The sequence below is a fragment of the Leptodactylus fuscus genome, chromosome 7 (assembly GCF_031893055.1).
Source record: "Leptodactylus fuscus isolate aLepFus1 chromosome 7, aLepFus1.hap2, whole genome shotgun sequence".
NCBI lineage: Eukaryota > Metazoa > Chordata > Amphibia > Anura > Leptodactylidae > Leptodactylus > Leptodactylus fuscus.
This window is the reverse complement of record NC_134271.1, coordinates 152,036,861-152,062,551: the sequence shown is the minus strand read 5'-3', so window position 1 is coordinate 152,062,551 and position 25,691 is coordinate 152,036,861. Positions and strand designations below refer to the sequence as shown.

Below are 25,691 nucleotides of genomic sequence, written 5' to 3'. Positions count from 1 at the left end.
GCATTCGTCCAAAGGAGAAAAGTACGTCAAGTACTACGGTGTCTATATTGCCTTGGCTAAACTCATAAGTCGTGGACATTACATATTGAACTGTATGCTGTATTCATCTTGTAAAGCTGCTGGAGCATCTGTTGGCGTTGTTCAATAAAAGTTATTTGGTTTACCCTGCAACCCTGGACTCCTGAGTTGGTGGCTGCATCACCATCAGGGCACCTCCTGCACAACATCCACACCAGCTCAATATTGAGAGGTCCTCTCTCCAGAGTGCCCCGGGGTAAAACAAGGCCTCTATCGTATCCAACAGGTAGTTCTGCAGGACGCCCCTTGTCTGCACAGCCTTGTGGAGGAATCGGCGTGTGTGAGCACCGTAGCAGGGTTAGTAGGTGGCACAGCCCGTGTCGTCTCATTTCTCACTCTCTGTTCTCCTCTGCTGGGTTGCTGCATAAGTACATACATTGAAGTTGCCCTACGCTTGTATTCTGCAGGGTTGTGCCCTATAACCTCAGAAAGCTCTGTAACTGGGTCGCAGGTTCTTTTCTCCCTGGTTTTTACCAGTCCTGCTGGATCGGTAGAATTTGGGAGAAGGCTGCAGGCTACAGATTATGTTAACCCAGTCATTACAATCTATAATACCTTCCATTTCTAGATCTCCAAGGTTTGGTTCACATCTACATTGAAGCCATTTGCTGGGTCCATCAAATCTGAGTTTTTTTTCCCAGTAGAATGCGCAACACTAGGATGGAACCCATTATAAGTCAATTAAGTCACCTGGGCACCAATGTCTCAAGTCTATTTTTCTGCCCCTATGAAGGAACAGAAAACCCACATTCAACTAAGACCCCCACTGATCCTGAGAATGGGGGGTGCTCTATTGCAAAAATATAATCATATCCACAAATAGGTAAAAATATTTCATATACTGAGTATTTATTCATTACAATGAATGAAAACATACAATACAAATGTATAGGGGAAAAGACAAGTGATAGTAGATGGCCAGTGGGAGAGAATGTGTGAGGGAGCAGCATCACAAGTTCATAATAGCACACGGCACATCACAGATATTATGACACTATCCAGGCAAGAGGGCAAGCAGCTCAGCTTGTAAACTATGATCCTGGCTCTCAGCCATAGTCTGGAAGGATTGCAAGATGTCTCCTGAAACTGCTCGTGTTGTTTGTGTCTTCCCTGGAACTGTATACTGTATATAGTGCACTAGGCTGCCAACACTGGAGCTGACTCTACATGACAGGACCAGATGGTGAAGATTTACTTTCTTACTTCTTTACTGCTGTGGATCTAAAGGAGAAGTTCTTGGCTAGTAATGCTGGGAGCCGGGGCGTGCTAGCGAGACCACGGTAAGCTGAATGCAATATCCACAAATGTGGGAAACTCTAACACAGGGGTAGACAACCATCGGCACTCCAGCTGTTGTAAAACTGCAACTCCCAGCATGCATACTTGTTCTAGTGTTCTTGGAACTCCCATGGAAGTGAGTGGAGCATGTTGGGAATTGCACTGCAGCTGGAGTGCTGAAGATTGCTGACCCCTACTCTGTTCTAACCCTTCTCTGACCCTACTCTAACATAACCTCTTCTTATTGTCATCGAGAAAATCCCATCCTGCCAGTGGTATACTTGGGAACATACATGACAAGGAGTATTGGGTTTGTGCTGCGTGGGACAATGAGGTGGATTTACTAATAGTGTAATATTAGACAGTCCAGCATAGACTGATGCATTAGTATATATTTGGATTCATAAATAGAGTCTACCACCGCCAAAACCAGTTTCATACTCCTTATATGCTATGGTAGGGGCAGTTCATTTCAGACTGCGGAGTATAATACATGGAGGGACAGGGAAGGTGAGGAAACATAAACAATACTTATAATTGCCTTCCCTGACGTCTCCTAGGCTCACTTACAGAGTCTGGCACTCCATTGCAATCCTTGTTAATCATCTTCTGGCTTCCAAAGTGACATAACAGGTCTGGAAAAGTAATGAGGTCTAATATTGGGCCTCGTGTGGTGTCATGAAAGTTGCGTAAAGGTGCTAGAGGCCTCAGCGGTGATCCAGCACCTGTGACATTACCCCGGGGTCTGGAAGACGCCTGAAGAGGTCTACGATGGTGTGCTGGATGCCATGAAGTAGCTAAGGAGAGGTAAGGCACGGTAAGTATCAGAGTTTATTAATTATTTTAGACCTCGCCTGGGCTTCCACTTATTCTACTGTGGGATCTGAAGAGTATAATGATAGTTCTTCTGAACTGGACCAATATGAAACTGATGGGCGAACCTCGCAAATACTTACGAAATGAATTTCACAAGATTCGTCCATCCTTATCCCATTCCAAAAATTTCATTTGAATATAGAATACTGTACTTTGATACAAGAAAGGTATATACAGTATGTGAGGAATGGCCCCTTCAATAGCATAGGCTTTACCGATTTACCAAATGTAATAGGACCCCAATTAACCATTTACTATCTATAATACTGGTGTATTTTTATGCCTTACAGAGGCCTTTGGGCCTCTTCACCCCTTATGGCTACTGCCTTAGTTTTGACGTTTGACTTTGCAAGGGAAGTGGCACCGAAAGTGAGAGTTAACACAAGGAGCATGGCTACATCTAAGGCTGCATTCACACTGAGTAACGCTGGCGTTTTTTGTGCTTATTTTTGTACATAGTGCCGTGTTAACGCCACCGCAAAATAGCGCGGCACAAACGCGGCGTTAACGCGGCGCTATGTGCAAAAATAAGCACAAAAAACGCCAGCGTTACTCAGTGTGAATGCAGCCTAAAATGGTTTCTAAGCAGTTTCGGGGGTGATGGACTCCCTGTAATGTCACTGTAATAATTGAGATTATTGAGGTGTTTCCTTTTCTTGTGCAAGGAGCAGAGTCTCAGAAGATTCTGTTCTGATCTAGATTCATTCAGGAAGTATATCTGATATTATACTATAAGTAGTAACATATATTGTATCCGGTCATGATGGAAGCCACACCCCTTGGGGTCCTGGATGAATGAATTATTGGGTAATAAATAAGGTCTGCTCATACAAGGCATAAACCACAAGATATTCTGCGTTCTGTAGATAGATTTGTACTAAACATATATACTCTCCTTCCTGTGTGTGCAGGAAACAACCACAAAGCTCTCCCACCTGTATCTGCAAAAGCAGAAGTGACTTCTTATACCCTACGTAAAATATTCATGAAATATATCGTATCATCCATGAATAGGCGATGGCTTATCATACGTTTCCTGTTTAAAGCCGTTTTCTAGACTTACATAATTGATGACAAACAGTTCATGACAAGCCAGGTTTGTTACATATTTTTCAAGAAGTTTGGCTTTGCGGAACCAAAAAATTTGGGTTCACCATCCACGGACTATTCTTATACTGTGGATCAGCTTGTTGAAGCTTCCATGTGATGCCACGTCCATCGGTTTGTCGTTCAGTCCTTTGCACGTGGATGGGCTGAGCTGTGATACCAAGCATAGTCTGTACAATGTAGGAGGTTGTGCTTGGCTTTCGGTGACAAGGCTGCAGCGCACGTCCAAAATATTTCATTATTATCTTTCTACACTGCTGGATCATGTTCTCAGAAGGAGTGAGCTGGGTTACGTGAATGTCAGTGTGAACGTTTCACTATCCCTAAGTATAAACCATGGGAAGAATATGCAAATCCGCCTTCCATGATGTAATTAGGAAGACAGTTGCTGCCTCATTATTGCAAACCAATAGAGGGCGCTCACTGGAATGTGCAAGCCTGTCTTAAGACAGGATTCCAGTGAAATAACCCAATAATGGCTGCTCCCTTTAGCCTCATGCCCGACCTTCCAAGAGGCCTTTGTTTAGCAATGACGCTGGGATTATTACCAGGTTATAGTCTCTCAATCGAGGACAGCTGTTTCGATCTGGTTGGATCTCATCAGCCCGATGTAGAGATGACTATAACCTGGTAGAGGTGAGAGGCTTAGACAGGGTTCGGGGGATATTGTCACTCCTTAGGGAGAGACCACCATATAGGTGTGTGGAGACTTGTTAAGCCTTTAGCACTCCACTTTGCAAGGAACTATGGGAAGAATATGCAAATCCGCCTTCCATGATGTAATTAGGAAGACATTTGCTGCCTCATTGTTGCAAACCAATAGAGGGCGCTCACTGGAATGTGCAAGCCTGTCTTAAGACAGGATTCCAGTGAAATAACCCAATAATGGCTGCTCCCTTTAGCCTCATGCCCGACCTTCCAAGAGGCCTTTGTTTAGCAATGACGCTGGGATTATTACCAGGTATAGTCTCTCAATCGAGGACAGCTGTTTCGATCTGGTTGGATCGTCATTGCTAAACAAAGGCCTCTTGGAAGGTCGGGCATGAGGCTAAAGGGAGCAGCCATTATTGGGTTATTTCACTGGAATCCTGTCTTAAGACAGGCTTGCACATTCCAGTGAGCGCCCTCTATTGGTTTGCAACAATGAGGCAGCAAATGTCTTCCTAATTACATCATGGAAGGCGGATCTAAGTATAAACCAGGCAGCTCTGTGAAAGTTCACACCCACAGCACATGTCGGCCTCATCTCACAGCTTATCTACCAACCACAGGCCGGGTTTAACCCTTACCACTAGCAGTTTTGGAGCCCCATGCTAACATAACTGTGCACACTTCTCATAATCAGCACAAGGGCTTCCTGACAACTACTGGTAAGCATACCGAAAGTGAGTAGTCACATATATTTACTCTACTACCATAGTCATTATGTGTCTCTGTGTCTCCTCTTCTACCACCGTGCTTCTAAGCTATTGAACATCTAATCTATGTGTCTACTAGTCTGGTCACCATTACTATAGCCATGTACAAGGCCGTATACTGGACGTTACTGTAAGCATTACAGCATTAAAATACAATGGAGATGAGCACACTGGTTCGTAATGGGTTTGGCCAAAGCCGGTATTTTTGGGATATGCCACACTCAAAGCATTATTATACATTGGGATCTCTTCATGCTCCAGAGTATAATAAGTAGAGGTTCAGGGGAAGTGCAGAAACATAAACTATCATATTCACCTTCCCTTATCTCTTGGGCTTTCTTGTGGCATCTGGTGCTCCATCACTGTGGTCTTCGTTCCTCTTTTGGCCTCCTAATTGACGCTGGGATTATTGAGGTCTGTGATAAGGCTTCAGTCACATGGGGTATTTCATCATCATGATGCATGTGTCAAAGCATTAAGACTTCAGTGCAACCATATAGGCCTCAACAGTTATGTGGGATGTGACGTCCTGTACACTTCTGTGATGTCATCTGTTCGGGCTCACTCCTGAGGCCTGTGATTGGTGACCTGGGCACGCCAAGCGTCATGGCTACACCAGGAGAGTGATGGATGCAGAAAGGAGGGCCAGATGAGGTAACAGAAGATGAGTATGAATGTTTTACATTTTTACACCTCCCATGGGTCTCTACAGTGTCACTTTCACTTTGACATAATTTTGGATGTGTCTGCCTTAGAGAGCTTGCAAATGGATAGATAGGTTTCTAAGAGCCCTAAGAGTATTCTACACTATGTATTATAGATAGATTCCTAGGAGCCCTGACAGTATTCTACATTATGTTTTATAGATAGGTTCCTAGGAGCCCTGACAGTATTCTACACTATGTATTATAGATAGATTCCTAGGAGCCCTGACAGTATTCTACATTATGTTTTATAGATAGGTTCCTAGGAGCCCTGACAGTATTCTACACTATGTATTATAGATAGATTCCTAGGAGCCCTGACAGTATTCTACATTATGTTTTATAGATAGGTTCCTAGGAGCCCTGACAGTATTCTACACTATGTATTATAGATAGGTTCCTAGGAGACCTGACAGTATTCTACATTATGTTTTATAGATAGGTTCCTAGGAGCCCTGACAGTATTCTACACTATGTTTTATAGATAGGTTCCTAGGAGCCCTAAGAGTATTCTACACTATGTTTTATAGATAGGTTCCTAGGAGTCCTAAGAGTGTTCTACACTATGTTTTATAGATAGGTTCCTAGGAGTCCTAAGAGTATTCTACACTATGTATTATAGATAGGTTCCTAGGAGCCCTGACATTATTCTACACTATGTTTTATAGATAGGTTCCTAGGAGTCCTAAGAGTATTCTACACTATGTTTTATAGATAGGTTCCTAGGAGCCCTAAGAGTATTCTACACTATGTTTTATAGATAGGTTCCTAGGAGCCCTAAGAGTATTCTACACTATGTTTTATAGATAGGTTCCTAGGAGCCCTAAGAGTATTCTACATTATGTTTTATAGATAGGTTCCTAGGAGCCCTAAGAGTATTCTACACTATGTTTTATAGATAGGTTCCTAGGAGTCCTAAGAGTGTTCTACACTATGTTTTATAGATAGGTTCCTAGGAGCCCTAAGAGTATTCTACACTATGTTTTAGAGATAGCTTCCTAGGAGTCCTAAGAGTGTTCTACACTATGTTTTAGAGATAGGTTCCTAGGAGCTCTAAGAGTATTCTACATTATGTTTTATAGATAGGTTCCTAGGAGCCCTAAGAGTATTCTACACTATGTTTTATAGATAGGTTCCTAGGAGCTCTAAGAGTATTCTACATTATGTTTTATAGATAGGTTCCTAGGAGCCCTAAGAGTATTCTACACTATGTATTATAGATAGGTTCCTAGGAGCCCTGAGAGTATTCTACACTATGTTTTATAGATAGGTTCCTAGGAGCCCTAAGAGTATTCTACACTATGTATTATAGATAGGTTCCTAGGAGCCCTGAGAGTATTCTACACTATGTTTTAAAGGGATTCTACCATTAAAAATCTTTTTTCTGTGGCTAACACGTCGGAATAGCCTTTAGAAAGGCTATTCGTCTCTTACCTTTAGATGGGATTTCCGCTGTGCCGTTCCTTAGTAATACCGCTTTTTACTGGTATGTAAATTAGTTCTCTGGCAGCGATGGGGGCGGGCCCCAGCGCTGAAAATGCGATGAGGGCGTCTCCACCTCTCTATCTTCTGCCGGATCATCCCCTTCTTTCTTCGGCGGCTTCACCTCTGTCGGCTCTGATACTAGTAGCTATGAGCGGCCATAGTTCCGAGGCCGCAATTGCGCGCATGTGCATTCGGCTCTACTAGTGTCAGAGCCGACAGAGGTGAAGCCGCCGAAGAAAGAAGGGTAGGATCCAGCAGAAGATAGAGGCGGCACAGGATCCTGTTCTCGGGCAGCGGTGGAGACGCCCTCATCGCATTTTCAGTGCTGGGGCCCACCCACATCGCTGCCAGAGAACTAATTTACATACCGGTAAAAACTGGTATTACTAAGGAACGGCGCAGCGGAGATCCCATCTAAAGGTAAGAGACGAATAGCCTTTCTAAAGGCTATTCCGACGTGTTAGCCACAGAAAAAAGATTTTTAATGGTAGAATCCCTTTAAGCCAATTTAAGGTGTGGAGATCACAGATTATAACAGTAACTCTTCTAAATCAGATTGAACAAGTTGAACCCAACACTAAACTGAAGAGAAAGCCTTGGGAGGATTTGATAAATGAATCTGGTGAGATTTACCCATCTCTAAAAGACAATAGGGTAGATTTATTAGTTTGCACAAACAAAAGGCAGTCTGAAATTACACATTATTTATTAGTGGCAAATACTGGATGATGTATCTGATGCACCTGTACTGCAAGGCAGGACTGCAATGTGGAGAGGTTGGATTTGATCCATGATGGCGGCTCTGTTCACACTGATGACTATACTTTCCCACCAAACCTCCCACAGACCCAAGGTGGAGCAGTGAAGAGGTATTGATGGTGAAGATGATGTTAGGCACTCTGAGAGCCAGGTAGTGTGGTGCAGCCTGTCTCAAGTAGTCTAGCATTATTGCCACCAATAGCTGAACTCAGAACTTGCTTGTTTTGGTCCATAAACTATCCAATTTTATAGATCAGTGAAAATGGATAGTATATGGGCTCATTCATTTCATATGTGAGTAGCATCACCTGTCACTCTCCGGTGACCACTGAGGCCACAGATTGGTTATGTGAGTCCCCAATTTATGGTAGAAAATGGTTTCCATTATGTCAGTTCTTATTTCTTATTTTGCAGGGGATCCTTCTATCTTCCCAGGCTCAGGAATGAGTATTCTACATTACAGTGATGGTAAGGATTCCTACTGCTCTAATTCCTTCTGTCTTACAAGATGTCTTATTACAAGATGGTAAATGATCCTACCACATTTATACAATTAACAAGGACCCCATAGGAAATGCCCTGACAAAGGGACAGACTGAATGGGAGTGGGCTCCATTTGGTAAATACTTTAATATGGCCAGTGAAGTGGGTGCTATACCATTGGGGGCCAGTAAAGGTGTGGGTGTCAGTAACGAGAATGTTCCCTACTGTGTGGGGGGCAGTAAAGGGGCAATATACTGTGGGGGCTTTATACTGTGTGGACCAAATGAGATTATTTTATCTGCAAATGTGGATGGGGGGCCCCGTCACGTAACCAGGTTGGGGTATCCTGTGACTAATGTTGGTTGCATTGTGACCTCTAGTTTGCCATGACCTTGACTTACAGTTGCAAAAATGTTGAGAACTGTTTGACTTGAAGTCGCAATTTATTATAGCTTATTGTGTATGCTCATTATGTGAAGCTAGTAATGAGTAAACTCAGATGTTTTTTGTGGGAGGGGGCGTCTTCCTGTAGTTCGCCTCAGGCAGCAGAGCGGCTAGGTTCACCCCTATTTTTGCACAATTACATATGAAAACTTTAGAAAAAGGAAATCAAAAGTTTCACACTTGTAAAACCTACAAAAAAGTCAATCTTTTGCAGATTCTACAGATTTCATTCTTGTGTTTCCTTCATGTCCTAGATGAGAAGACCCGGCAGTTTTACCAGCGGCTTTGTCAGTATAAAGATCATGTCCTGAGGATGACGTATGGATATTTCCAGGATGATCTGCTCCACATCCTGGAGAACTTTAGTTCTCGATCACTTCTCAGTGAACTACATTCCCGAAATACCCCAGATATTGAGGTGAGAAGACATGTCCTGCACGTATTATGCACAATTGTCCCACGTCAATGGTAAAGATTTTTGGTAAAGATTAAAGATCAAGGTTTTCCTTGATATGAAAAAGAAAACTGTCTCTAGTGCCACCTACTTCAAAATTAGAAGGGTTAATAGTTTATTGTTGTCAATTATCAAATAGAAGTGAAGGAGGAAATGAAAAATGTAAATCCCATCAATATTTGGTGTGACATTTGCCCTTTGTTTTCCATCAATTCTTCATGGTACACTTTCAGACAGTTGAAGGAGTTCAGCAGGGAGGTTGTCCTTGTCATCTTGGATAACTAAGCCCAGATCTTCCGTGGATGTAGACTTGTTCCAATCCTTCTGTCTCTCCGTGTCACCCCAGACTGGATGATGACAAGATCAGGGCTATATCTTTGGGGACCATATCTCCACTTCCAGGATTCCTTGTTCTTCTTTATACTAAAGATAGTTCTTAAAGGGATTCTACCATTAAAAAACTTTTTTTCTGTGGCTAACACGTCGGAATAGCCTTTAGAAAGGCTATTCGTCTCCTACCTTTAGATGGGATCTCCGCCACGCCGTTCCTTAGTAATACTGTTTTTTACCGGTATGTAAATTAGTTCTCTGGCAGCGATGGGGGCGGGCCCCAGCGCTGAAAATGCAATGAGGGTGTCCCCACCGCTGCCCGAGAACAGGATCCTGCGCCGCCTCTGTCTTCTGCTGGATCCTCCCCTTCTTTCTTCAGCAGCGTCCCTCTGTCGGCTCTTACACTAGTAGAGCCGACTGCGCATGCACAGCCATAGTTCCGAGGCCACAATTGCGAGCATGCGCAGTCGGCTCTACTAGTGTAAGAGCAGGATCCAGCAGAAGACAGAGGCGGCGCAGGATCCTGTTCTCGGGCAGCGGTGGGGACGCCCTCATCGCATTTTCAGCGCTGGGGCCCGCCCCCATCGCTGCCAGCGAACTAATTTACATACCGGTAAAAAACACAGCCATAGTTCCGAGGCCACAATTGCGAGCATGCGCAGTCGGCTCTACTAGTGTAAGAGCCAACAGAGGGACGCTGCTGAAGAAAGAAGAGGAGGATCCAGCAGAAGACAGAGGCGGCGCAGGATCCTGTTCTCGGGCAGCGGTGGGGACGCCCTCATCGCATTTTCAGCGCTGGGGCCCACCCACATCGCTGCCAGCGAACTAATTTACATACCGGTAAAAAACAGAATTACTAAGGAACTGCGCGGTGGAGATCCCATCTAAAGGTAGGAGATGAATAGCCTTTCTAAAGGCTATTCCGACGTGTTAGCCACCGAAAAAAGTTTTTTAATGGTAGAATCCCTTTAATGACATTGGCTGTTTTTTGGGGGTCGTTGCCAAGCAGAGGCCTCCCTACTACTATATGATGATAATTATTAAATATCTCCCTTTATTTTTTAGCATTTAGGACATTAATCCGGACTAAATCCCCAACTCCAATTGCTGAAATACAAACCCCACCATGCTTCTTTATTGCCAGCAGACACTTATTATTTGTACCGCTCTCCCGCCCTTCGGTGAACTAACTGCCTTCTGTTACAGCCAAATATTTCACACCTTGGCTGAATGGTCCAGGGCACCCTCTGCCATTTTTCTGAACCTATGATTTAGTGTATCGTTGAGTTGCTTGGCCTTGTTTCCACATTGCAGGTGTGACTTTTTGGCTGCTATTCTTCCATGAGGACCACTTTTGGTCAGACTCTCCAAACACTAGATGGGTTTACCTGAGTCCCACTGGTTTCTGCTAGTTCTGAGAGGTTGGCACTGCTGGACATCTTCTGATTAGGGTTGAACCGATCTTGAGATTTCAGGATCGATTTTAAAATCCGATCATTTTCCTGCCAATCCCGATGGTGAAATTTGCTCGATCGCCGATCGGGATCCGATCTTTTCTGATTCCTCAACCCTAGTCAATGCTTCTCTATGGGAAGAGTGACTTTTACTGTAGGGCTGAGCCGATCTTGAGATTTCAAAATCCGATTTCCAATCATTTTCCAGCCGATCCGGAACGCGATTATGAAATTTGCTCAATCACCGATCGGGATCTGATCTTTTCCGATCCCGATGGCTCAACCCCACTTCTGATTTTGAAGGGGTGTAAGCATGATGTGTCTTCTACTGCTGCAGTAAGGTTTTTCTTGACTTGATCGTTACTTGTGGATTCAGGAAGGATTTTTGTAATATATTTTACTTTCTCTGGACCAACACATTGCAGTGAAGACTGACATGAAATATTTGCCTACATTAACCCTTTGTATTATGTATCCTTGTACAATGATCCTTATCTCTGACCTTTCTTGCGTTCTAGAAGTACCAGAGTCTACTGAATGATAGAAAAACATTGGCCCGGACTTTACTAAAGGATATTTTTCTTAGAGGAAGAGAAGCTGTGATAGGATTGTGGGTCGGTCTTCATGTCTTACAGAAGGATCATGGTTCCCCTGGTCTACAAGCCATACTGGAGGAACTCCATGAGAGAGGTAACATTGTGTATGAGATGTCATGAATGCGCTAGGGGTTTCCATTATTTACATTGACCACAGTAATAAAGATCTCTGTATGACTACTAATACAGTCATGTTTATGTTTTTAGATATTGTTACTTCATTACAATTTGTTGTTCTTTATTTTTCCAGTGTGAAATGTTAAGATTTCTGCTAGTTACAATAAAAATGATTATACCACCTTCATACCTCCCAACTTTTGAAGAACCGAAAGAGGGAAAAAATGTGCGGCAAATTTAGCCCCGCCCACTTTTGTGTTGACCCCGCCCACTCGTTAATTTTTCATGTGCCCGCACACAGTATAATCCTCCTACAGTCACCCGTAAATTATATGTCCCCCCTCTATCTCTCCCCCAGTTTCATATACACCCTTCATCTGCCCCCAGTTTCATGTCCCTCCTCCATCTCTGCCCCCAGATTCATGTCCCTCCATCTCTTCCCCCAGATTCATGTCCCCACATCTCTGCCTCCAGTTTCATGTCCACTCCATCTCTGCCCCCAGATTCATGTCCCTCCATATCTGCCCCCAGATTCATGTCCCCTCCATATCTGCCCCCAGATTCATGTCCCCTCCATCTCTGCCCCCAGTTTCATGTCCCCCATCTCTGCCCCCAGATTCATGTCCTCTCCATCTCTGCCCCCAGTGTCATGCCATCCTCTCTTTCATCTGCCCCCAGATTCACGTTCCACCTCCACATTAAACTTACCTTCTCCTCCGCTCCCTCGCCGCTCTCTGCCCGCCTCTCTCGCTGACACATGCGGCTGAAGCAAGGAGCTGACACAGGTCAGCTCCTCGCTTCGCCGCTGCCTGCCTCTTTCACTGACACACGCGGCTGAAGCTGCTCGCGTGCTCGCTTCGCCGCTGCGTCTCTCTCTCGCTGACACATGCGGCTGAAGCGAGGAGCTGACCTGTGTCAGCTCCTCGCTTCGCTGCTGCCGCCGGCTCCTGGCTTGTACATCGCATCTGTGTTCAATGTGGATACTAATGTGGATACTATACGCATATGTGTTCAACTCAGATCTGCGTCCTCTGGACGCAGATCTGAGTTGAAATCGGGACATACCTCCCTCCAACCGGGACCGCGAGACATGTCACCCAAATCGTGACTGTCCCGCGGAAATCGGGATGGTTGGGAGGTATGCACCTTTAAAGGGATTCTAGCATAAAAAAGTTATAAACTGAAAGCAAACAGGAATAGCCTTTATAAAGGACATTCAATCTTTTACCTTTAACTTCAAGGTCTGCTCCACCGTTTTTGAATTTTTCTTCATTATGATCAGAAAGCAAAGTAGGCGTTCCCCTGTGGTCCGAGCACAGCCTTGTCATCCATCCAGCGCCGCCTTTCTTCTGCTCTGTCGGCCATTCACCTCCTCTTCACTCTTCTTACAGGTGACCACCGCAAAATGGCCGACGAAACATCCGACGGCGCCTGTCTGTCGGCCATTTTGTGGCGGTCTCCTTGTACTGTATTCGTGTAGTGAGCTTGTTTCTTGTTCTGTATTTGTGCACTCACAGATGAGGAAACAAATTCACTCCAACCAAACAACCACTGACATAGTGTCATCACTATAAACGTATTTTGTCCATTATTGCATGCCCCTGTTACTATATAGTCTCATAATTAGATTATATCTGTACAATGAAGGTCAATGAAATTTGTTGTTCTTGATTAGGTGAAAGTCTAGTGGAGCAAATTATTCTGGATGAACATGGACATCAACTTTCTGAAGAACTGAAAGGTAAGTGTACCATTATATAAACTTGTTTTAGTAAAATTGATCGCAGTTTCCATTCAGCTGAACCAATACATTCAAAATGAGATACAACCAACTATATTGTGTTCAGTAAAAGTTCTATACTGTATAATGTATTTATTTACATAGCCATAAATATCATATTTATTTATATAGACTTATTTATCATAGTCTGTGGCACTTTACTGATATTGATGGTCACTGTCCCATATAAAGCCCACAATCTAAACTCCCTATCAATATGTCTTTGGAGAGTAGGAGGAAACCAGAGAACCCTGAGGAAACCCACAAACACTGGGAGAACATACAAACTCCTTGCAGATGTTGTGCATGACTCCAGCACTGCAAGACATTGGGCTAACCACTGAGCCACCATGCTGCTAACCATAGGACAGACATTCTGTAGAAACACCAATATTATGCAGGGGGTTATGATTCTCAACAAATAAGTGTCTCCTCTAAACCAATTTGACATGGGACAGAAAGGGTCCAAAGTCTAAGCAATCTCCCCAAATCTTTTCCTTTAAATCCTGAAATAAACTGGAATTTCCTGATCAATTTTCTATGTCACAGTCCCCTAAACAGACAGAAATTGATGGCACTAAATAACTAAAGCGTAGTGTAAAACTGAGCCAAAATGTGCCAATCGACATAATGTGCAAAATAGAAGCAGAATCCATTAATGACACCAATCTTACAATCACAAATGCAAATCAGGACCCCAAGCCATACAAAGGACGGTCCTTGTTCAACACTAACACGCTCTCTCTATAAAAAAAAAAAACCCTTTTCTTTGAATTTCTCAGTCTACATATCTATAAAAGGGCTTGTTTTTGTGGGATGAGCTGTATTTTAAAATGGCATAATTTAGTGAGACTGACCTCAGTCTTGTGCTGTTAGTGTAGAGGTCATTGCTGAGGCCTGTGGTTGGCTGTAGTGGTCATCTGAGACAAATGGGACATGATCCACAGATATGAGTAGGGACCCATCATGGAAGTGAACCAGCCACTGCAGCTGGAAATGGGAACACGTGGGAAAAGTGAGTTAACTATTTTCTTTATTCTTGCAATCTACTGCAAATGAGAAGCTTCTTAAATGAGTTAGAGAACCCCTTCAAGGCAAGGTCGGACAATGTTCTGAATTTACATACATTTTTCTTTATTTCTCTACCAGAGCCCAGGCTACCATGCAGACTTATTTCCAACATGTCTGTCTATTCATAGAGGACTATGCTATTCTCTGCTGTACAATAGTGGGGGGAATTCACTATTTACCTTGTTTAATTTCAGCCTAACATCTTCACATTTTCCTTCTATTTTTTTCTATAGATGTCCAGAACTATCACATGAAGTGTTTATATGAAAAAACTAAGAAATTTATAGAGAACAAACCTCCAAGATGTAACCAGGAAGAAGAAAGTTTCTCCTTCTCTGCACGTTATGTGAACCTCAACATTGTCTCCACTGATCGCTTTAGAGGACGTTCTGAGAATGAGCTCATAGAGACCGGGGCAAGACATGAGGAATATTTAATGAAAACCCTAAATGATTTACAACGTATTTCCTCAAACAAGATTTTCTGTTGGTGCCACCGATCGAGACTTGTACCACATATAGTAATGGTGAGCGGAGTGCCCGGTGTAGGGAAGACCACACTGATGCAGAAGTTTGTCTATGACTGGGTGAAGGGCGATCTCTATCAAAGATTCTCTTTTGTCTTTTTCTTCAAATTCCGGGAACTGAACAGACTTAAGGATAAGGTTAGTCTGGAGACCATGATCCTGCATCAGTACCCATATCTGGAGGAGCAGCTGGAGAACATCTTACAAGATCCAGAGAAACTTCTCTTTATATTTGATGGATTAGATGAAAGCAATCATACAATGGATTTCACATCACGTCACTTGTGCTCTCATCCTAAACAGCTCGGACATTGTGGTCAGATTGTGGTTAGTTTGGTGAGAAAGTCTCTTCTTACTGGTTGTTCTGTCCTAATGACCAGTCGCCCAACCAGACTGGCGTCAATTGATTGTAGTGTTTTCCAGAGAATAGTAGAAATCACTGGGTTTCTTCCAGAAGAACGACAGATTTACTTTGAGAATTTCTTCTCCAACCCTGAACTGTCAGAAAAGGCTTTTACTTATGTGAAGCAGAATGCCACCTTGTACACGTTCTGTTACCTCCCGTCCTACTGCTGGATCATCTGTACTGTATTATCCAGGAGCTTCCAGACAGCAAGTAGTGACCAGCAGGTGACATTATTACCCAGAACAGTGACACAACTCTTTGCCATATTTATCGCCAACATTCTGTCCAATCACAGCCTGGAGAAAAGTGACGCCCAGAAGATCCTGCAGTCCATTGGATGGATGGCACAACATGGAGTCATGAATCACAGGGTTATTTTTGAGGAAATAGATCTGGACTCTTTCCATGTGGACAATAAGTCAAAGCGCTTATCCAGTTTTCTGATGGAATCGGAGGAACCTGTGACCTATTCCTTCTTACATCTCACTGTTCAGGAATTCTTCTCTGCCTTGGTCCATTATACTGATTATTCTCCTGAGACATTACAGGAATCGCTAGAAAAATCCATATCCTATCCTGATGGACGTGGTGAGATGTTCCTCCGTTTCCTGTGTGGTCTATCAGACGGCACCACCAGGTCAGTACTAACTGGATACCTGGACAAACAAGCAGCTCAGGCCTCCAGAGATGTTATCACTTGGCTGAAGATTTTAATTCCAGAAGAGGAAAGGCTACTGTTCAGTAACAACAACAAGCAGGATCTTCTCAATATATTCTTCTGTCTGTTTGAAGCCCGGAATAAGGACCTAGTACTGGAATCATTGAAATCTCACAGAAGTTTTGATCTTTCTAGAGTTCACCTGTCAGCTCTGGACTGTACAGTGTTAGCATTCATTCTGAACACTTGTCCAAATATAGAAGAACTAATTCTGGAACACTGTTCCGTAGACACTGAAGGTTTAGAAAGACTCGCACCAGCTTTACATAATTTGAAGTGTCTGAGGTACTGTAACAAAACTAATCATATTTATCATTCTGATTGTCCTTAGAGTAGGACATTGATGTTAGATCGGTGGAAGCCCAATACCTGGGACTCTGACTTGATAAGTCTGCTGAAAAAGAAGTATCTAGTGTACACTGAAAGAGTGAATAATAAAAATTAATTTGGGTCTAGGTTGGTGCATTCCAAAATAATGGAAAGATGGAGATGGGACTCAAAGGTTTGTATTATGGAGAATGTTAGTCTGACATTGACAGAAAGGAGAGCATTGGTAGAGGGGTATACAGAGATGAGAGTGGAGATTTAGGTCTGGCATTGGACTCTGTGAATGCATTTTAAGGTGAATGGGCAACCGGTGCAGTGTCTGGCACACTGATTGGACAGAAAGACAAGTCTGACAGATGCCTTTAAGATACATTGGAGATGATACATTGGAAATCAGAAGATTTACAAGTAAGTGACAGGGTTTAAGACAAGTATAGTCACAAGTCACAGTATAATAAGTGGAGGCCCAAGGAAGTTGTGGAAATAAAATAAACACTTGAATACTCACCTTGTCTAAACTGTCCTGGGCTCCCACACGGCGTCTGGTGGTCCCTTGGTGTTCTCTTCTGAGTAATGTTTTTTTTTACATGTGTGGAAAACAGTGGACTGGTGCTTTGTAGTGTGGGGGTGGTGTAACTGGAAGAAGTATATAATTGGGTTCCATCACCATAGAGATGCACAGAATGAGGCAATAAATCATTTACCAATCTCCTCCTTCTCCCCTCTCCATAGACCTCTGCATGTAAGGTTGGGGCCCCACGGGCTGAAAACACCGCGATGGGAATGCGAATCCCATGCTCACTTTACGTTAATATCCGCTGTGAATTCCAAAACCGGCGGCTTTCCCGTAGATACAATGGTAACAAAGTCTGTGGAGGAAAACTCTGTGAACTTTCTGTTCAAAGCGCTGCGAGAAGAACCGCGATGTGTTCCCACCGTGGATGTTCTTCCTGCAGCACTTTAGCACAAAGTTTCTGCCCCGTGGGGCCTTAGCCTGGATACAGAGATGGATTGTATATAAATACAAAGCCTGAGTAAAGACAAGGAGGAAGAGAACAGTTTAAAGGGATTCTATCATTACAATCCTGTTTTAAGCTAAACCCATATTGGAATAGCCTTAAGAAAGTTCCTTAGATAACATGGTTTCCGTCCATATGCTAATTAGTTTTCTCGCAGTACTGGGGCCGGCCTTTCTACTTGTTCCCTTCCTCCGCGACTTCTTTCTTGTCACATCTTCAAAAAGCGCCGACTGCGTATGTCCGTAGCCATTTTCCTGTGCCCGAACACTCTTGATTTCTTTCTATGGTATTCCTGGACTGTGGACATTTGCATTGTATTCTCCTAGTAACGGGGTCTAATCAGGAGCGTGGGGGTGTACATGTATATCTTTCATTCATTGTCAGCTGCTTATAGAAAAGGAGACATTGATGGGACGATTGATATATTCCTGGTCACAATAATGAGTCACCCTAACAATGAGTTATTTCATCTTCTTATTCTTACAGTTTGACTAGGAATAATCTCCCAGACACTTCCTGCACCCAGTTGGCCTCTGTAATAAGGAATAACCAGTCCCTGAAGAAACTGATCCTATCTTATAACCAACTATTTGGCCCTGACTTCGAGGACTTGATAGAAGCTCTCACCTGTCCAGCTGGAAAGATTGAGATATTAGAGTGAGTATCAGAGATGTGTACAGGAGGAGACATGTGGGGACAAGTTATACAGGGATGTTATTCTATTTTATGTTCCTCCGCACCATTGTTGTGTCTATGAGATAAACCGCTGACTGCACCTTCATATGTGACGTCTACTGATGTCTGACTGTCTCAACTCCTTATATCACTTCTCCCAACTTGACATAAGGGCCGATGCTGGAAACTGTTTTTTTTAAGCATATGTATGTATAATCTGATTTCTGCAGTTGCTCCAGAGTGGCCATGGGCATCTTGGCTGCTTCTCTGATCAGCGCTCTCCTTGCTCGATCTATTAGTCTAATTGGTAGGTTTGCAGTGGTAGAATACTTTTTCTATTTTTAGATGATGGATTGAGCAGGGCTCCTTGGGATGCTCAAAGCTTGGGATATGATTTTATAACCTAACCCTACTTTAAACTCCTCCACATCTTTATCTCTGATCTGTCTGGTGAGTTCCTTGGTCTTCATGATGCTGTTTGTTCACTAGTATTCTCTAACAAACCACTGAGGCCTTCACCGAACAGGAGTATTTATACTGAGACATTACACATGGCTCGACTCTATTAACAGCGATTGAGAAGGCAGGGAAGGTAATAAACCTTTCCCTGCCTTCTCTCTGGGAGCTCTGGCTGAAGTTACAGACGACTCCTTGTTTCAGCAGCTGCACAATTTCGTGTAGCTGCTGTGTTATGCTTGGACGTACTGGACGTCCTTGCAGAACAAGGCAACCACCTTCTGGACATATATACCCTATGGGTGGTCCGGAAGTGGTTAAGCTCAATAAAATCCATTTAAGTTTGTAGTTGTAAGGTGACAAAATGTGACAAAGTTCAAGAGGTATAAATAGACATGCTGAGGATGCGTTGCAAACAATCACACCATTCCTGCAGAGTGCAAAAAAGCATCAAAAACCAGATATACATGCCTGCTGCCTTAGTTACAGTCTCTCCTCTATTGAAACTCTTCGAAAAATGTTCATAAAACCCTACATGGCAATCCCACCCCAAAGCCTCACTGTCAGAATTGTATAAGATGTGGCGGTTTTCACTGCTTAGCTTTAGCGCTTAAATGATCACTAAACAAACTTTGCATAAATACATAGTACAGGTCATTATAAGAAACTTTGCAGCAAATCATATCAGAGAGAATTGCCTCTTTTTGCTCTTACAGAGATTTTTCTCTGCTTCTTCTCCCTTTGCTAAACTGACTTTCACTCTGAAGATCTCTGCTGTAGTTGTCACAAGATGAGCGACAGGTCATATGTCATATTACACAAGTCTATAGAATCTGTTGGATTGGGATAAAGGAGTGAATAGAGGGAGAATGAGATAGGGGCAGAGGCAGAGATTTAGTGCTGTGATGCTGGAGCTAAACAAGAACTTTCTATCACAATCAAAGTACTTTCTTTACATTTACTTATTTACTTACTTATGGTAGAGTTGGAAGGGACGTCAAGGGCCATCGGGTCCAACCCCCTGCGAGTGCAGGCTTTCCTAAATCATCCCAGCTATATGTTTATCCAGATTCCGCTTGAAGATTTCCATTGATGGAGTGCCCACCACCTCCCGTGGCAGCCTATTCCACTCTCTCACTCCCCTCACTGTCAGAAAGTTTTTCCTAATGTCTAATCTGTATCTCTTTCCCTTTAGTTTCATCCCATTGCTTCTTGTACTTCCTTGTGCTAATGAGAATAGGGGAGATCCCTCTGCACTGTGACTACCTTTCAGATATTTGTAGACTGCTATTAAATCTCCCCTCAGCCTTCTCTTCTGCAAACTAAACAATCCCAGTTCTTTTAGCCGCTCCTCATAGGACATGGTTTGCAGACCTTCCACCATTTTGGTTGCTCTTCTCTGGACTTGCTCCAATATATCGATGTCTTTCTTGAATTGAGGCGCCCAGAACTGTACACAGTATTCCAGGTGTGGTCTGACCAGGGAAGAGTACAGCGGAATAATGACCTCTCTTGATCTAGATTCAATGCTTGTCTTAATACAACCCAGAATTTTATTAGCCTTTTTTGCAGCAGCACCGCACTGTTGGCTCATGTTGAATTTGTGATCTACTATTATGCCCAAGTCCTTTTCCCCTATGCTATCACTTAGTTCTATTCCTCCCATACTATATATGTTTTTTACCTTTGCAAGCCACTGTAACTCTGCTAGTATAGAGGTATGGGAAGCCACTGTATCCAATCCTGACCTTCTAGAGGTATTCTACCATACATACAGTTGAACCACTGAATCTAATCCTGTCGTTATAAAGGTATACCATCATACATATAGTTGAGGTGCTGTATCTAACTTTGTCATTATAGAGATATACTACCGTACATAGAGCAGAGTTGGTATATCTGAGCCTGCCAATACAGAGGTAGTCTCCCACCCAAAGTGGGTTTGGTGCCAGTGGCCATATCAGGTAGATGCCGGCGTTCCTGATATCCACCACATACAGGAGTTACTTCTAGTGATGACATTTATGGATTTTACTAACAGTCGGGGACATTTTTACTCAATATTCACAATCTACAGATCTTATATCAATACTTATCATCTGCTTATTCTTAGTTTGTATGAAGATGATCTACCAGACAGTATCTACATCCATTTCCCATCTGTAATAAGGAATAACCAGTCTCTTAAGAAACTTGTTCTGGCTAGTAATCATCTATGTGGTCCTCACTTCAGTGACTTGATGGACGCTTTATGTAGTCCAACAAGCAGGATAGAGGAATTACGGTGAGTATAAGAGATGTGTACAGGAGGAGACATGTGGGGACAAGTTATACAGGGATTTTATTATATTTTATGCTCCACCATTGTTATGTCTATGAGAAACTGCTGACTGCACCTTCATATGTGATGTTTCTATTAGAGATTGGCGATCCTCTCAGGATTTTTATTTCAGGTTCAACAAGTTTGGCACAAACCACTCCTTAAATTAGTTTATAGTGTAGAATACTGTCAGGGCTCTTAGGAACCTATCTATAAAACATAGTGTAGAATACTGTCAGGACTCCTAGGAACCTATCTATAATACATAGTGTAGAATACTCTTAGGGCTCTTAGGTACCTATCTATAAAACATAATGTAGAATACTGTCAGGGCTCCTAGGAACCTATCTATAATACATAGTGTAGAATACTCTTAGGGCTCCTAGGAACCTATCTATAAAACATAGTGTAGAACACTGTCAGGACTCCTAGGAACCTATCTATAAAACATAGTGTATAACACTGTCAGGACTCCTAGGAACCTATCTATAAAACATAGTGCAGAATACTCTTAGGGCTCTTAGGTACCTACCTATAAAACATAGTGTAGAATACTCTTAGGGCTCTTAGGAACCTATCTATAAAACATAGTGTATAACACTGTCAGGACTCCTAGGAACCTATCTATAAAACATAGTGTATAACACTGTCAGGACTCCTAGGAACCTATCTATAAGACATAGTGTAGAACACTCTCAGGACTCCTAGGAACCTATCTATAAAACATAGTGTAGAATACTCTTAGGGCTCTTAGGTACCTACCTATAAAACATAGTGTAGAATACTCTTAGGGCTCTTAGGAACCTATCTATAAAACATAGTGTATAACACTGTCAGGACTCCTAGGAACCTATCTATAAAACATAGTGTATAACACTGTCAGGACTCCTAGGAACCTATCTATAAGACATAGTGTAGAACACTCTCAGGACTCCTAGGAACCTACCTATAAAACATAGTGTAGAATACTCTTAGGACTCCTAGGAACCTACCTATAAAACATAGTGTAGAATACTCTTAGGAACCCATCTATAAAACATAGTGTAGAATACTCTCGAGGCTCCTAGGAACCTATCTATAAAACATAGTGTAGAATACTCTTAGTGCTCCTAGGTACCTATCTGTAAAACATAGTGTAGAACACTCTTAGGGCTCCTAGGAACCTATCTATAAAACATAGTGTAGAATACTCTTAGTGCTCCTAGGTACCTATCTGTAAAACATAGTGTAGAACACTCTTAGGGCTCCTAGGAACCTATCTATAAAACATAGTGTAGAATACTCTTAGTGCTCCTAGGTACCTATCTGTAAAACATAGTGTAGAACACTCTTAGTGCTCCTAGGTACCTATCTGTAAAACATAGTGTAGAATACTGTCAGGACTCCTAGGAACCTATCTATAAAACATAGTGTAGAATACTCTCGAGGCTCCTAGGAACCTATCTATAAAACATAGTGTAGAATACTGTCAGGGCTCCTAGGAACCTATCTATAAAACATAGTGTAGAATACTGTCAGGACTCCTAGGAACCTATCTATAAAACATAGTGTAGAACACTGTCAGGACTCCTAGGAACCTATCTATAAAACATAGTGTAGAACACTCTTAGGACTCCTAGGAACCTATCTATAAAACATAGTGTAGAATACTGTCAGGGCTCCTAGGAACCTATCTATAAAACATAGTGTAGAATACTCTTAGGGCTCTTAGGTACCTACCTATAAAACATAGTGTAGAATACTCTTAGGACTCCTAGGAACCTACCTATAAAACATAGTGTAGAATACTCTTAGGACTCCTAGGAACCTATCTATAAAACATAGTGTAGAATACTCTTAGGACTCCTAGGAACCTACCTATAAAACATAGTGTAGAATACTCTTAGGACTCCTAGGAACCTATCTATAAAACATAGTGCAGAATACTTTTAGAATACTTTGGCTGAAGTTATGCCAAAGTAAAAAAATTACATAAGTATACTCTGTGGTGTTACCCTCATCTCTTTAATTTTACAGATTGACCTTTAGTAATCTGAAACAGGATTCATGTGTCCATTTGGCCTCTGTAATAAGGAGAAACCAGTCCCTGAAGAAGCTTGACTTATTTGATAGTCTCTTTGATCCTTACCTCAGTGACTTGATGGACGCTCTGTCCAGTCCGGCCTGCAAGATAGAAACATTACTGTGAGTATAAGAGATGTGTACAGGAGGAGACATGTGAGGGAAAAGTTATATTTGGATTTTATTCAACTTCGTGCGTTGCACCATTTTTAGGTCTATGACATAAACTGCTGACTGCTCCTTCATATGTGACATCTCAACTAATGTCTGACTGTCTTGTCATATCGCTTCTCTCTAAGTCGTGCAAGAAATATCAGCTACCATTATTATTATTACTATCCCACTACTGTACACATGTCTTGATTATTTTACTGTATCTATGTAGTAAACATGGTTCTAGAACTGTATCTATGTAGTAAGCTTGGTTCTGCCTTAAGCTTACTTGGACTCAGATCCCTATACAACAAGGGCTAAAACATTCTGCATTTGATTTAATTAGCCCATTCTAAAGTGTCTAAAAAATTCAGCCTGGTTGGGAGTTACAATATTCACACAGCCCAGAGCCCATGGTAGTCTTTATCAGTCCCTGAACACCCCTTAATCTACAATACAGTGAGCCACATGGTCTCTTACACACCCACAACTCATCTTCTTATTTAAAACAGATTGGGTCGTAATAATCTACCAAACACTTGTTGCATCCAGTTGGCATCTGGAATAAGGAACAACCAGTCCCTGAAGATACTTGACCTGTCTGATAACTGTCTGTCGGGTCCTCACTTCAGTGACTTGATGGCCGCTCTGTCCAGTCCAGACTGCAGGATACAGGAATTACAGTGAGTATAAGAGATATGAAGGAACAAGTCCTGGACTAATATTGCAGACAACAAGAACACCATTACATTAAATGTAATGGATGTCATATTGGGAGGGGGGGCTACCCTAAACAAAAAAGGCAAAGAAAATAAATAATCCAGGCTCATTCAAAAATATCTTATACTGTATATCAAAACCAAATTCATTCAAAATTTGTACACGGACAAGACAACATTTGAAAACCAAATAACATTGTCTCTCCCCATGATCAAGAATGTGGCTTACACCCAAAAACCAACATATCTAAAATACACAGAATAACTGCCAAATGAAGAAAAATCAAACACAATGGGGAGATGTATTACTGGTTTTATACCAGGGCTTTGCCTTAAAAAGTTATAAATTTTTTGGTAGAAGCCTCACGTGTTAAAAATGGAGAATATTTGAGCTTTTTCCATGCTGAAAGAGGACCTTTCAGCATTTGGGGCACATGCGGTTTTACATACCTCTAGAAAGCTGACAGTGTGCTGAATTCAGCGAACTATCAACTTTCACGTTCTGTGCCCCCGGTGAAGAGGTATCAGTGCCAGTACCGGAGCTCCTCACTGTCAGAAGGGCGTTTCTGACAGAAGGAGGAGGAGCAATGACTACAGGGATGTGGCCTCACACAGAGGACCTGACAAATGTTGGTAAGTATGTCTCACTACTCACAGCTGTTTCTGTATAGAATTGAATGAGACATACTTTTGTCTATACTTAGTGTTATGACTGTCTTGAGTGTCTATAGAAGTGTCGTATGGCCTCCAGGGTCACCAGTAGAGATGAGTGAACCTCATGAGATTCCTTCACGAGGTTCAGCCATCCAGTTCAATCAGAAGTGCTATTCTTGCCTCATCTCTCCTGGACATCCTCATGGCGTCCACCAGTCCCTCAGTGTCCTTTTCCAGCTCCTGGCTTACATCACCAAGCATCATGATGTCGGTAAACCCAAAGTGACCTAGAGGTCCAATCACAGGCCTCAATGGTGGCCCCTGGGTACTGGTTGTAAACATATCACACTACTGCTTGAAGGCTGCCAGCCAGTTGTATATGCACTTGAGGAAGGGCTACCAGCCCGAAACGCATCGTGCTTGAATACCAATAAAGTTCTTGAAGGTTACCAATCCGGCTGTTGGTTTGTGCACACCTCACCCCACTCCTCTGTACCTGATTGGTTTTAGACCTTGAGGGATCCTTTTTCCTGGGTACATGATGTCAGCCACAGGCTGGAAGAGGATAGTGGGGGACCACTTATTCCCATGAGGGTTAGCAAAATAAGTTTAACTATTTGTTTGCTCAACTCCCCTGTACCCCCACTTATTATACTCTGGAGTTTTGTGGTTGACAAACCCAAAAGTTTTTGGTTCAGGTTGAGCTCGAAACTTCTGGAAAGTTCAGGTCAAAGCCAGTTCGATCTGAATCATTTTGCTGATCTCTAGTCACCAGTTCTGAAAAACTAACCCAAGACTGTACAGATTTATCTGCAGGCTGATCAATTCACTGACTAACCTGAGGACATAAGGAAGTCCTCCCAATACAACGTCCCTAATATTTGTGACTCTCTTTTTCTTCTAGCTTGGAAAGAAATAGATGGTCTAAGAATGAGAAGAAAGCCTTGAGAGAGCTGAAAAGATGCAAACCAAATCTCAAGATATTTTACTAAGCAAACAAGAATCTTCTAATTCTATATATGATGAACAGATAACAGGTCAAGACTTCTTCAGAGGTCACATTCAGTGTTTCTTTGTGATAAAGTATCATAAAGCTGGTGATTTATGGAAACTTAGGATCCGTCTTTCCACGTTTCACAGCAATGTTTCACCTTCTTTATAAAAGCATTTTCAGACAGAATATTTTTAGAGCTAAGTTCCATGTCTGGTGCCTATTATAACCA

The 25,691-nt window shown here is 42.5% G+C and overlaps 1 protein-coding gene across 3 annotated transcripts; it reads left to right on the top strand.

Annotated features, from left to right (window-relative positions):
* Positions 1-1,336: 1,336 nt before the first annotated feature.
* Positions 1,337-25,691, top strand: LOC142214344 (NACHT, LRR and PYD domains-containing protein 3-like). 3 transcript variants are annotated; one of them, XM_075283274.1, is made up of 12 exons: positions 1,337-1,358; positions 1,917-2,173; positions 8,120-8,173; positions 8,887-9,050; positions 11,389-11,560; positions 13,259-13,324; positions 14,668-16,369; positions 17,917-18,087; positions 20,675-20,845; positions 22,898-23,065; positions 23,608-23,778; positions 25,373-25,691. In XM_075283274.1, the coding sequence occupies exons 3-12, from the start codon at positions 8,149-8,151 to the stop codon at positions 25,458-25,460; spliced, it is 2,898 nt and encodes a 965-aa protein (XP_075139375.1). In that variant the 5' UTR covers positions 1,337-1,358; positions 1,917-2,173; positions 8,120-8,148; the 3' UTR covers positions 25,461-25,691. The 3 variants fall into 3 exon arrangements, with proteins under 3 accessions (XP_075139375.1, XP_075139377.1, XP_075139376.1); XM_075283276.1 differs by lacking the exon at positions 20,675-20,845; XM_075283275.1 differs by lacking the exon at positions 23,608-23,778.

Coding starts and splice junctions, on each gene's coding strand:
- LOC142214344 (XM_075283274.1), top strand. CDS start 8,149: ATGAGTATTCTACATTACAGTGATG. Junction 11,561..13,258: donor GGAGGAACTCCATGAGAGAG/GTAACATTGTGT, acceptor GTTCTTGATTAG/GTGAAAGTCTAGTGGAGCAA. Junction 23,779..25,372: donor TGCAGGATACAGGAATTACA/GTGAGTATAAGA, acceptor TTTTTCTTCTAG/CTTGGAAAGAAATAGATGGT.